The 13,172-nt window shown below is 44.3% G+C and overlaps 3 protein-coding genes and 1 long non-coding RNA gene across 4 annotated transcripts; 3 read left to right on the top strand and 1 right to left on the bottom strand.

The window, feature by feature from the left end:
- Positions 1–494: 494 nt before the first annotated feature.
- Positions 495–2,550, top strand: LOC108101125 (luciferin 4-monooxygenase). The gene is made up of 2 exons (XM_017205349.1): positions 495–1,184; positions 1,503–2,550. Exons 1-2 carry the CDS (start codon positions 517–519, stop codon positions 2,461–2,463), a joined length of 1,629 nt encoding a protein of 542 aa, XP_017060838.1. The 5' UTR covers positions 495–516; the 3' UTR covers positions 2,464–2,550.
- Positions 2,551–3,333: 783 nt separating this feature from the next.
- LOC108101116 (4-coumarate--CoA ligase 1-like) lies at positions 3,334–5,242 on the top strand. Its single transcript, XM_017205335.1, has 3 exons — positions 3,334–3,515; positions 3,577–4,088; positions 4,141–5,242. The coding sequence occupies exons 1-3, from the start codon at positions 3,372–3,374 to the stop codon at positions 5,096–5,098; spliced, it is 1,614 nt and encodes a 537-aa protein (XP_017060824.1). The 5' UTR covers positions 3,334–3,371; the 3' UTR covers positions 5,099–5,242.
- A 763-nt stretch (positions 5,243–6,005) lies between these two features.
- Positions 6,006–8,552, top strand: LOC108101115 (4-coumarate-CoA ligase 1). The gene is made up of 4 exons (XM_017205334.2): positions 6,006–6,290; positions 6,347–6,741; positions 6,805–6,921; positions 7,465–8,552. Exons 1-4 carry the CDS (start codon positions 6,150–6,152, stop codon positions 8,429–8,431), a joined length of 1,620 nt encoding a protein of 539 aa, XP_017060823.1. The 5' UTR covers positions 6,006–6,149; the 3' UTR covers positions 8,432–8,552.
- A 353-nt stretch (positions 8,553–8,905) lies between these two features.
- On the bottom strand, positions 8,906–9,712 carry LOC108101035. The gene is made up of 2 exons (XR_001772026.1): positions 9,594–9,712; positions 8,906–9,525 (listed from the first exon to the last, which is right to left on the bottom strand). It is a non-coding gene; the product is annotated as an uncharacterized LOC108101035 (long non-coding RNA).
- Between the last annotated feature and the right edge of the window lie 3,460 nt (positions 9,713–13,172).

Here is a 13,172-nt window from a genome sequence, read left to right as displayed (position 1 = left end):
ATCAAAGCCCAAAAAAAATTTTAGATTGTGTCGAATTAAAATTTTACATGAATAAAACTATACATGTAGATAAGAGTGAGTGTATGAAAAATCTAGTTCATAAAAGAAACGAGTAGATGGCGCGACAACAAGGCCAAAATAATGGTTTGGCATTTAATAAAGATATGTAGTAAATAACATACAAATACTATATAAAAAAAGGAATTTAAAAACTAACGAAAAATGATTTAAAAAACAAAATGTAAAATTCATAAAAATTCGGTCTGAATAAAGCAGTGAACTGCAGTACATATTCGAAGATGCACTCCAAAGCTTAACTGAATAATCATCTGATTGACCAAACGTTTTCCGCACAGATATCGTGTCATGCGAACGGTCAGGCAATCAATAGGTGAAATTAAATATCCGGACACTTTAACTGCTAAATTGCCGGCTAATTTTTCCAATTTCTCCGACCTTTAAATAGACCCGTTGGCGGTCGAGCGTGCAACAGTTGCAAACCGCGCGTGCATCACGATGTTGGACCTCAACGGGAACATGGCGACCTCCTACGATCCGGACCAGAAGATTTGGAGTGGCTCCTCGATCCAGAGCCTCTACAACGAAGAACTGACTGTGGGGCAAATCATCTTCCGGCAGTTGCAGCGGCAACCGCAAAGGATATTCCAGATCTCGCACACGGATAATACGCGGCTAACCCGATTCCAGATGCTGCAAAACGCGGCCAAGATTGGCTGCTATCTGAGGGATCAGGGATTTAAAACAGAGACGGATTTGGTGGGCCTCATGGCTAGGAACTCCACCCATGTGGGTGCATTGGCCTACGGCTGCATGTTCAACGGAACTCCCTTTCACGCCGTGAATCCCAACTTGGAGCAGAAGACCATCGCCAGTCTTTTCAAGATCACCAAGCCCCGGATCCTGTGCTGCGATGTTGCAGAATACGAAAAGGTCAAGGATATTGGAGCCTCGCTGGGAGCTCCAATCATAATTATCAACGGAAAGCTACCAGGTGTCATTAGTGTGACTGATCTGCTGCAGAATCCCCTTCCCGAGGACTACGAACCCACGCAGTTCCAACGCGGTGTGGATCGCACCATGGCTATCCTCTGCTCCTCCGGCACCACTGGAACCCCCAAGGCAGTGACCATCTCCAACAGTCGGAAGCTGTTCGAGACCCACAGGTAGGGTTCATACTGAGTTGAGTATTTACCGGAAAACTCACCAATCGTGACTATGATTAATGCTGAAATTTTGGTATCTTTTATCACACAGGAATTATTTTTAATAGGTACTAAAATTATCATCCAATTGGCTATTACTACACATTTTAATGATATATTTTCTACACATTCGATTGAATCGGTGCTTAATAACTTTAATACTCATATCAATTTTTTTATTTTCGTTTCCTTAAACCACTTTAAAATCCATATATCTTCTGAAACTTTTACTCTAGAAAACTAATATAATCTCAACTAAAATCCCAATTTACTCTCCAGCTACCTTGGTTCAGATGACGTTCAGTACGCTCCCAGCACCTTGGACTGGGTAACAGGTCTCATCACCCTGGTCACTGCAGGAGTTTTCGGCACAGTGCGGCTGATCTCCAGCGAGATGTTCAGCACCGCCCACTTCCTGGACATCTGCGAGCAGCACGAGATTTCGTGGACCATCATGGCCAACTCACACGTGGCCATGTTGGCCAACTGTCCCAATGTCCGCTCTCAAAGGCTAAGAAGCCTTAAACACTTGATCTTCGCTGGAGGCCATTGCTTGGTGGCCACTATAAAGAAGATGCAGTCCTTCCTGCACGGTCCTGGGATTCTGAGGAATGCCTATGGCCTCACGGAGGTGGGAACACTGGTGTCCTACAACTTCGACACCCAATCCAAGCCCACTTCGGTGGGTCGTCTCATGGCGAACATTCGGGTAAGGATTCTGGACTCCTCGGGGCAGTTGCAGGGTCCGAAGGAATTGGGTGAGGTTCTCTGCCACAATGGGCAACCCTGGAGCGGATATGTGGGCAATCCGATGGCCACCGCCGAGATGAGGGACTCCGGCGGATGGTATCACACCGGGGATATTGGCTACTTCGACGAGGATCACTACCTGCACATCGTGGAGCGCAAGAAGGACATGCTGAAGTACCTGGGCATGATGTACTATCCGCACGAAGTGGAGGAGGTCATCGCCCAAATGCCCGACGTGGCCGAGGTCTGTGTCTTTGGCATTTGGCGGGAGACGGAGGGAGATGCCGCAGCCGCATCCGTGGTGCTCCGATCAGGAAGTAAGATGAATCCAGAGCACATAGAGCAGTTCGTTCGAAAGAATGTATCCGTGCAGTTCAAGCATCTCCACGGAGGAGTGCAAATAGTTCCGCAACTTGCAAAGAGCGCCAACGGAAAGGTGAATCGACAAGCTGTGAAGGCAGCCTACTTGAGTAATTCAAACCAGTCCTAAAACAAAATAAACAAACAAATAACAGAGAACACTTTGTTTATAACACCACTATTGTTATAATAATAAACAACAAAAATGATATGATTACTTATTTTTATTATGCTTCTATTAGTTTTAATAGTTTTTACGGGTTAAAGTTTTGGATTTGATATTGTTTGAGTCACAATTGTTACCAAGTCAAAAGCGGTATGTTATATATTAGTCAAATTCAGTAGGAAGCTAATTTTGCATCTCTTTGAAAGCATTCGTATCTTATTTACCTTAAAAATTTGCAAGGCTTACATATGTTTGTTTAAAGAACTCTAAAAATGTTTTTAAATTGTTAATAATTCTTAATACGCAATAATAACAAAACGTAAGCTGCTCAAAAATTTCGTCAGCAGTGCCTCTTATTACGAAACTTCAATCATAAAATGAGTAAGGCATTTTCTTAAGGTTAATAATAAAAGTTCATCTAAACTTATCCAAGTTAGTAATTCATAATTACAAAGCTTCCGTAAAATTTCAACCAGAACGATGATTACCCCTCTTTGCCACAAAACTACTAATCGAAGTGCCAATATTTACCATAGTACCAATGCATGTGATGCAATGCAATGCACGTTATTCTCGATTGAGAAAATGCAAGTCATTGCGAGGAGGGCAGCCTAATCGCATTTACAGATGTTGGGGGTCTAGCGCCAATTACTCAAACAGAAGGCGAGTGTTTTGTTATGGAGATTGCCTCACTTGTTTGTCTACTGAGATCTCGCGTGTCGGTGAAATATAATCAGTGAACCTACTCATATAGTACGCCCGAAAGTTATCTAAAACAGTTTGCTAACAGAGCGCAGCTCTATAAAAGGAAAGCTGCCGTTTCACTTTGCAGTCATTCGAGAATTTAAACGGACGGATAACAAGTTCACGGAATGCGTTTTAGACCATCCAGCTCCTACAATGCCGATCGCAAAATCTGGAGCGGAGGCAAAAAGGACTTGTACTTCGACCCACAACTGTCCATCGGCCAGATAATTTTCCACGAGATGCGGCGGCATCCGCAGCTTATTGCTCAGGTTGGTATTCTTTGAAGTTACTAAGGAGAAGATTATCTAAAAATTTTATGTAACCCACCAGATTTCAGCCACGGAAAACACTATACTCACTAGACAGGAACTGCATGCCAACTCGATGCGAGTGGCCAGCTATATGCGATCCCTGGGACTTCTTCAATCCGATGTGGTTGGCATTATAGCCAGGAATACCACCCACATGTTTGCCGTTGTCTACGCCTGCTTTTTTAACGGAATTGCCTTCCATTCGCTTAACATTCAGTACGAAAAGAGCACTATTGAAAAGCTCTTCGACATCACAAAGCCAAAGATTATTTTCTGCGATGGCGACGAGTTTGAAAAGGTTCGCTCCGCCACTTCCCATATGGACGTGAAGTTGATCACCATGCGCAATCATCCGTCGGATTCCATTCGGATTGATGAAGTGTTAGCCACTCCCATTGAGGAGAACTTCCAGCCAGCTCGACTGGAGCAAGGAAATGACCAAACTCTGGCCATTTTATGCTCCTCGGGAACAACGGGAACTCCCAAGGCGGTAACCATTACCAATAGTCGACAGATCTTCAATTGCGCTGAGTAAGTAGGTTCATTGTTTTCTGAGTTCAGAAAATAACCAATTTATTCCTAGTCTTTTGACGTCCAACGATGTTCAGTACACTCACAGTACTCTCGACTGGATCTCCGGATTGCTTACCACCGTAACGTCCGGGGTTTGCAGCACAAAACGGATTATTGCAGATAATGTTTTCGATCCGGCTTTTCTTATGCGCCTCATAGAAGAGCACCAGATCACGTGGATATTGCAGCCACCTTCCCAAATGGCCATGATGACCAACTCCCCGGCATTCGGAACATGCGACCTGTCGAGTATTCGTTTCTATTTTTACGGAGGATCCCGGGCTTCCGTGGAGACCCAACACAAGATGAGAAGTCGCCTGAGCAAGGATTGTCTGCACTTCGCCTACGGATTCACTGAGATCGGCAGCATGGCCTCCATTAACTACCACTTCGACGAGAAGCCCAACTCGGTGGGTCGTCTTGTGAGCGGAATGAAGCTAAAGGTGATCAGTGAGAAGGGAGAGTCCCTGGGTCCCGACGAGGTGGGTGAGCTGTGCATTCGCAACGACCAGTTCTGGTCGGGATACTACAACAATCCGGAGGAGAGCCACCAGATAAGGGATCAGCAGATGTGGTTCCATACCGGGGACCTCGGCTACGTGGACGACGACGGGTTCATCTACATTGTGGAGCGGCAGAAGGACATGCTGAAGTACCAGAACATCATGTACTATCCCAACGACATCGAGGCCGTCATCTCGATGATGCCCGACGTGGCCGAGGTCTGTGTCTTCGGTGTTTGGGATCAGTTAGTCGGGGACAAGGCTGCTGCTGCGGTGGTCAAGAAACACGGGAGCACTCTCACCGCCCAGGACGTCGTGGACTATGTGGCCTCTCACATCGATGCCAAGTACATGCAGTTGAATGGGGGAGTCATTATAGTGGATGATCTAAAGCGCAGTCCCAATGGCAAGACCAACCGCATGGCGACTAAAGCCTATTTCTTAGAGGTTAAAAGTACTAATTGAAGCAGAAATCGCAAACTGTCATTTTTGTATCAAAGAGCTAGAGCAGCCAAAACATGTGCTATTAATATTTTAGTGGAAATCATTTAATATTCATTTAAAACAGCGAAGTATATAAATACATATGTAGATCAAATTTATTAAACAGCTAACTGCTTTTAGATAGAACAATTCATCTTTAAACAAGAAAGAAAGCTAGCTTCGGCAAGCCGAAGCTTATATACCCTTGCAGTCTTCAAATTATATCGAACAACATCATACTTACATACAATATCGAAGCTAAGATGATTTTTCAATTAATTTTCCATTTTTTTGATTCTTGTTATGGCAGCTATATGATATAGTTGTCCGATTTCGATTTGTCTAACTTCCTATGGCAGCTATTTGATAGATTTATCCGATTTTGATAAAATTCAATCCGAAATTCAATAGAAGTTAGAAAACGCCACCTGAAAGAAATCAAGCCGATCAGATTAAATCACTGCGTTTTAAACCTCTGACTGAAATTATAATACCCTCTGCAAAGGTATAAACATCAAGAAAAATTATATCCATACCAATCTATCAGTTAATTAACTAATTAAACTGAAATTATGAGAGTTTCACTATCTAAACTCCCTTAAACTTCATTTCTTTATCATATCACATATAATTTACAAAAATTGCATCTTCATATGGTATCTTAGAGAGATAAGTGTTAAGTGGGTTATAATAGGGGCATTCACCTATCCAAGGTCTTTTCATTAACCCCACTACTCACTCAAAAAGGTGCCAACTATCAGTGAAAATATCTCAAGCTATTGGCTTATCTAGCTGGAAGCGCTTATCAATGAGCTTTTCCAGCTACGCCCGCAAAACAGTGACGTAGTGAAACCGCTTGGAAGGAATGGAAAGCGGTTTAGCGATAACATTCCACTCCACCTGGACTGCAAATGGCCCGAACGTTGCGAGCGGTCGCCAGTTGCTGAAGAACCGTTATCGAATCCGGACCGGATTCGCACCCGGACACTGAAAACCGTTTGTTGGCACCCGGCCATTCTTATCAGTCGCCACAATGGAACGCTCGAGCACGCAATTCGATAAATACACTAAAATTTGGAGTGGACCAAGGCCGGCGAACTTCTTCGATGTGGACTGTTCGATTGGTAAAATTCTGTTCGCCTTTATGCGGAATCATCCGTCCAGCATTTGTCAGGTGGGTTCAAGAGATATAAAATATCGAAACTTTACTTATAAGAAATTCTTTTACAGATTTCGGATACTGAAGGCACAGCTTTAACCAATGGAGAGGCCATCACCTTTGCGATCCGCATTGCCCAGCAGCTGAAAGCCATGGGATTGAAACAGGATGATGTGGTGGGCATCGCTGGAACCAACACCACTTACCTAATGCCTGTTGTTCTGGGATGTCTTCTGAATGGCACACCCTTTCATGCGGTTAGTCCCTGGCACGACGAGGAGACCATGAAGCACCTGTTCTCCATTACCAGGCCAAGGGTCATCTTCTGCGACGGTTACGTCTACCAGCGCCTGAGCATTATTGCTAGGATTCTCAAGAGCCAAGTCTACACGCTGAAGGATCATCGGTTGGGCATGCCGCGCGTCGAGGATCTGCTGGAACCCACTAAAGCTGAGCTTTACTATGTGTAAGACTTAATTTGATGCAGTTCTTTAATGTGTAATTAAACTTATGATTCTTTCTTTAACAGGCCAGAGACTCTCCTACTTGGTGGAGATCATACAGTTGCCATTCTTTGCACTTCGGGCACCACAGGTCTTCCAAAAGCAGTTTGTATTAGCAACTCGGCTTGTCTCTTCGATTTTGGGTAAGATATTGGGATGAACCTTATGGGCAGAGCACAAGGGGTTTCTCTAAAATGTGTGACTCATTCATTAAATAATATTTTTTGATAAAAAAGATACCCAGAGTATCGCGCTTATATTTAACCAAAAACAATTGGCTTAACTTCAAGACATTGTTTCAGTTTTTTTTCAAAAAATATTTTTTATATGAGGTTATCTTCTGTAAATGGGTGTATGTTTTGTTAATTATCTTATACTGTTTTGATGATTTGATTTTTTATTTTCTCTTGTGTTTTTTTAACAAATAATAAATTGCTATTACTTTTGTTTTAGTAGCAAAACAAAATATATTTAAACGTTAAATTATTGGTATGTCTAACTGGATTTTTGTTTTTGTAGAAAGGGTCTAATTAAAATATAGTTTAAAAGCCCTTTACTGTCTAACAATTGTATACGAAAATACCTTAAATATTTTTGATCGAAGGTAAAGCAAACCATTTGGATAATGCTTTTTTTCTGGATACTTCCAAAACAAATCCCTAAACTTAATTTCCATTCCGTTTCAGCTTCGTGACCGGTCAGGATGTATTGCTTTCCTTCAGCACCATCGACTGGTCGGCTGGCATGTTCAACATGCTGTTCAGCTGCTGCCACGGCTCCACGCGGATCATCACGGACAGGGCTTATACCCCGGAGTACCTGCTTCAACTGGTGGAGAAGTACAAGGTGACCCTGCTGACGGTGGTGCCCCAGCAGGTGGCCTCCCTCCTAAAGGCGCCAACTCTAAGCAAGCAGCGGCTATCCAGCATTCGGTTTGTGAGCGTGGGCGGAGGATCCTGTTACGTGGCCAACCTGCTGAAGCTGCAGGACTTCCTTATCACAGGGCAGATATCCTATGGCTATGCCCTTACCGAATGTGGAGGCGTGGCGGCCAATATGGGCATATCCAAACCCTCTTCCGTGGGAAGGATTGTACCAGGAGTGCGGGTCAAGATCCTAGACGACGCCGGTCGGAGTTTGGGACACGGAGAGACTGGTGAGATCCTTGTGCACAATGGAAAGGTATGGAACGGCTACTACGCCAATCCCAACGAGTCGAAGCGGATGCAGGACTACCAGGGATGGTTCCACACCGGCGATATGGGTTACTTCGATGACGAGAACTACCTGCACATCGTGGAGCGCAAGAAGGATCTCCTGCGTTTCCATGGCGCCCAGTACTGTCCCCAAGAACTGGAGCAGGTCATCGCCGAGCTGCCGGATGTGATCGAGGCCTGTGTCTTCGGCCTGTGGAATGAAGTCGATGGCGATCCTGCAGCGGCGGCGGTCGTTAAAGTCCCTGGAAGTCGCCTAACCGAAATGGACATCGTGGAGTACGTGGCCAAGCGACTGGTGGTCAAGCACAAGCAGCTCCACTGTGGCGTATTCTTTCTTACCGAGTTGCCAAAAACGGGGAGTGGCAAGGTACTCCGACAGCAGGCACGGGATCAGGCTTTGGGCAAAAGGTGGGCCGACTACGGTAACGGACACTAATCTTTCAATAGACGTAATTCTGTTAGGCTTAAAGACAATTAGTTATTACCGACGGGTGGGTGACTCATCCAGTTAGCGTTCAAGTACTGCCGAAAAAGTAAAAATAAAATATAAACCCAAACATAAGCAGACAAAATTGTGTTCTCGATGGCCAACACATTCGGGCCGTTGTTTGATATCGTCGGCTTATCTCCAGGTGATTGCGTTCCAGGTGCGATAATTGCGCATGGCGCTCATTGATCAACATTCGCGAGGGGGTTTCAATTTATGTCGTTCAAGGCAATAGCACCGCTAAAGGTCAGCATTCCTGGGCAAATATCGGATAGCGATAAGGGTTTGTTTAATAGAAGGTAGTACACTTGCAAAGACAAGCTTGTCGTGTAGAAACAAGTTCAACAAGATTACCTCAGATCATCTCGTGATGACGAATCTTAATCAATATAGAGATAAACTTTAATTAAAAGAAGTTTAGAGTCTAGTTTAGATAAAAGGAGTGTGATAACACCACTGGTTTAGATCGTTTCTTATTATTAAGCCAGTTTTTTTAGTAACAACTAAAATAACATTTAAATAACATAAAAAGAAGTACGTTATAATAATGAGTATGAGTAAGACAAACTAGAGGTAAATAACGTCACCTTAAACCTAGTATATTTAGAACACTGATTTATCTATTTTAAATACAAATTTCTACATTATAAAGCAGAAGGATTTATTGCCTTCATTTACATAAAACTAGGATTATCTCAATAATGATCTACCAAATACCATCACCTTGCACAAACGCAGATTAGACGATCACCTTAAGGCAAACAGCTGAAGATATCAAGCCGCCCTCGCAATGACACATTGAGTACTTAATGGTGAGCATTCCAGTTGAAGAAACCCTTTAAGATCGAAGAACAAAATAACATCATCATTTGATTGACAGCCCGGCAAAGTTGCACTTTGTACGTGATCTTGTCAGCATTGCAACTGGATACGTTTGCCCCCGACCTCCAACCTCCAACCCCGCCCCTTTTACCAAACAAACAGAGTGACATGCCCCTCCGAATGGAATACCAATCGATGCTTGGGTGCACTCCCGAAATAAACTGCAACAATTAAGAGCCACTTAGGACGGGGAATTAATTCGGTTGGGGATCAGTGATAATGATCGCACCATAAGCGGATTGACAGGCCGAGGAGCATCTTCATCTGCCGCTGATGTTTTCAATGTCAAGTTCGGGAAACTCGATCCTTGTGGTGCATTTTCGGGTGCACGAGTGTTTACGATCCGCGAGAGTCTGGTCCATTGATCAGAAGCCGACTGGCTGGGGCTCTTAAACCGGCTCAAATATGCAGGAAGTGCCCGGCGTGACCAATCGCATTTGCAACGGACTCCAACGAGGCAGCTTCTCAAAGACGCTTGGCGCCCATTTGATCCGATCTTGGCAGCGATTCTAATTGTCATGCAAATACCAATTATCATTTGTCAGTAACGCCGCTAATATTATTGTGTGGTGGCGCAATTAAATGCCTACGCTCTTTACGCGATTGCTTGAATGGTTTCTGATCGCCGATCCAGAATCAGAATCAGAATCAGAATCAGAATCTATCTGCGATCTAATCTCCGCGCTGATTAATTCATTAGCAACTGTCGACCAGTTTGTCAGTTACATGGCAATGACTGCCGTCCGCCGCCATTTCTGCGATTAATTGGCGTTATTAATCGTGTAGAAAATGCTGAAATTGTTTGTGCTTATTTATAATGCTAAGCACTAATTTATGTCTCTCGTAGTTACGGCTTGAAGGATTGTTTAATTACTTTTCCCATTTGCATATGTCACAGCAAAGTCTCCGCTAGTGCCACTGTTCCCCCCTCTCCGCGAAACCACTTGAAAGCGGATCCGATCCAGCTGCTCAACCCCCCCAGAACCCAAGCCATACCCAACCAAAATCGTATTAAGTCATCTAATGCAGCCTCACATTATTGGAAAACGCTTGAAAGGGCATTATGCTTGGGTAAGCATCAAAGAAAGTGTATTAATATAAAGGTTCGATTGAGAAATATCCATTAAAATATAAGTATAATAATATATAAAATTGAAGGTATTAGTAGAATCTCAGGATTAATATCAATTCAATTGAATGGGTAATCTTAGAAGAAATGAAAAATATACATACAGTTATAGTAGACAACAAATGTCTTACAAGGTTATTAAGTTTATGCTTGAGAAAAAGGAAGTGAGTTGAGTCAAGTATTTCCCCACCATACAATTGATTCCCTTATGATATAACCAAAACTACCCTTGATACCCTTTAAAGTACAAGGGCCCAACAACTTTGACACATTGCCTTCGACTTGGGGAGCAGGGAACAGAACAGAATTTATGGCGCTTAAATTGCAGTCATGCGCATGAGCGGCAACGGCTAACAAGATCATCTGCCCCCATCCGATCCAAGTGGGTACCGATACCGATACCGATTCCGATCCTGGTTCGGATCGGGCCCCGCCCCCTAACCCTTTGCTGCGGCTTAGAGCGGATGTTTGGTGTCAAAACACAAGCGGGCCGATGCTCGATGCGTTTTCCCTGGAATTCTATACCGGACTTGGTGCCCGATTCCTTGTCCGTAATTTATGTTAGCGATGTGTTCGCCAGGGAAAACAAGAGGAACGCGGGATCGATGATCGTAAAAATAGTCCAAGACCGAGAGCCCCACGTTCTTGTTGCTGTTGTTGTTGATGGCTGCCTTTATCAATTTGTGTTAAGTTCGCTTCTAAGCACGGAGCAGGCATAGATCATAAAATTAAACCCCCCGGCAGTCGATGGATCGCAGAGGATCGGTGGGGAATTTACATAATTACCGCTGGCGGTGCTTTGGTGAGAGCCGCCCGAACGTGTCAAAATGAAAAGTGTTGCATGATTAGCGAGTAAATTACGCCGCCGAGGCATAAATCTATCCCAAGCCAGTCCGCTGGCCCCTGAGATAATCAAATAAATGGGGCGATTAATAAAAAATAAAGATGCAACCGCGGACGGCGAACGGCGAACGACGAACGAAGATCAATGCGCCTGTTGATGGCCTGCAGCGGAGTTCGGGGTCTAGGTCCAATCAGACCGGGATTTCTTGGCCAACACAGCTGGCCAGGATCGACTGGCGCCGCGAGCGTGCGAATTTTTGGCCGCCCGTTGTGGGAGGTGTGAAGCAAAAGCCTCGCCAATAAGAAGTATCTCCTGTGTTGGCCACTTAAGCAACTTGGCCACATCTTGGCAATGACCGGCGGCCCGACATGACACATCGTTGTTCGCGTAGCATAACTTGGTCAACAAGCGATGATGTTGAGATGCGGCCTGTTGCCGATGCTGATGATGATGGAGGCGATGGCTCAGCCTGCAGCCAGACGCAGTTTAAACCGGCTGCCAAGAGCACTGGGAGAAAGAAATGAGCTTTATATGATATCTCTACTTTTAATTACCTTTTGGGTATATTTAGCTGAGTGAAAGTGTAGTATAGTATAGTTCTTCACTTTGAAAGTAAAAGTACCAATCGTTGCCCTTTGTAAGTAGGGCTCTAATTTTGTAAAAATCTTTACTAGTTTGAAATTTTTTAAAATTTCTTTGAAGGTCCTTAACGCCTTGCGAATATTTGCTCTCTGTGCAGCTGGTAATGCTGATCCCACCGATAGATACGCTTCCTTTACACGTCTTCGATTGAGGAGCCGGCGGGGCCAGAAGTGCCACTCGCCGATGTAGTTAAGAGCAAAGTGTTGTTAGGCGGTTATATGTTCTTCACTTGTTCGCCAGTTGTTGTGTCTTAGCGGTGGTTTCATATTACCGTTGTCCATCCGGGACCCGGTCAAGGTCTTCTCTCCACGAGGTGCCAAGTGTCCCCAAGAGCCGAGAACCGCGAAACCGAGTACCGACTTTCATTGAGCAACCGCAGCGACGGGTTTGCACTGCATAATACCGCATATTGCATATTGCATTCCGATTCATCGAATCGAATCGAGTGGAGTGGAGTTTGCATTTCCTGTCGCATGCGCCACATAAATTAGTTTTCCATGTTCACTTGTCACTTGTATCGCCATTGGCCAGTTGAACCCGTTTGTGGCCGTTGCGGGTGTCCATTCCACTTAGAATTCGCATCCGACCGATTGCTCTTATCAGTCGGAGAGTTCCTGCATAGCCATTGCCGCATCCCCGGCACAATTTGCAATCAATTTTGGCACAGAAGCCACCTAATTGCTTTAGCTGTTTATTTATAGTACCGCCGCACGCACCGACCGATACAATAATGATATAAGAGCTTTCCTTTTTCAGAGGCTGCCGCGACACAGTTGATAGTTCACATCGAAAAAGGGAAACTCGCTAATGCCCCGGATAATTTCAAGTTTAAGCACCAAGAAAAATTCAAGACACCGCAGTCAAAACACTTTTACTCGCTTATCGGAATGCCCATAAATCAGGGTTTCACTCCACAAGTTCTGGCGTTTTCCCGCATGGAAATTATGCAAATCGAGCGCTGATATATTGTTTCCAAATCGCTGGCTTTTTTCTTATCGATGTCAGCTAGCTAAGGCCAAGTTGGTTTTTTTGCCGCCGGATCACTAGTTCGTAAGTGAACAAAGAAATAATAAAAATTAAAAGTGGACTGACCAGTCAATGAATTGGGGTTCATTATTATTGTCAAGAGTACCACACGCACCAAGTACCACGATCTAAAGGCATTAGACCTGTTTCTTTTTCCATAGCTAAGT

The sequence above is a fragment of the Drosophila ficusphila genome, unplaced genomic scaffold, assembly GCF_018152265.1.
Source record: "Drosophila ficusphila isolate 14025-0441.05 unplaced genomic scaffold, ASM1815226v1 contig_791, whole genome shotgun sequence".
NCBI lineage: Eukaryota > Metazoa > Arthropoda > Insecta > Diptera > Drosophilidae > Drosophila > Drosophila ficusphila.
The sequence above is the reverse complement of the archived record's forward strand: the minus strand, read 5'-3'. Positions and strand labels throughout refer to the sequence as shown.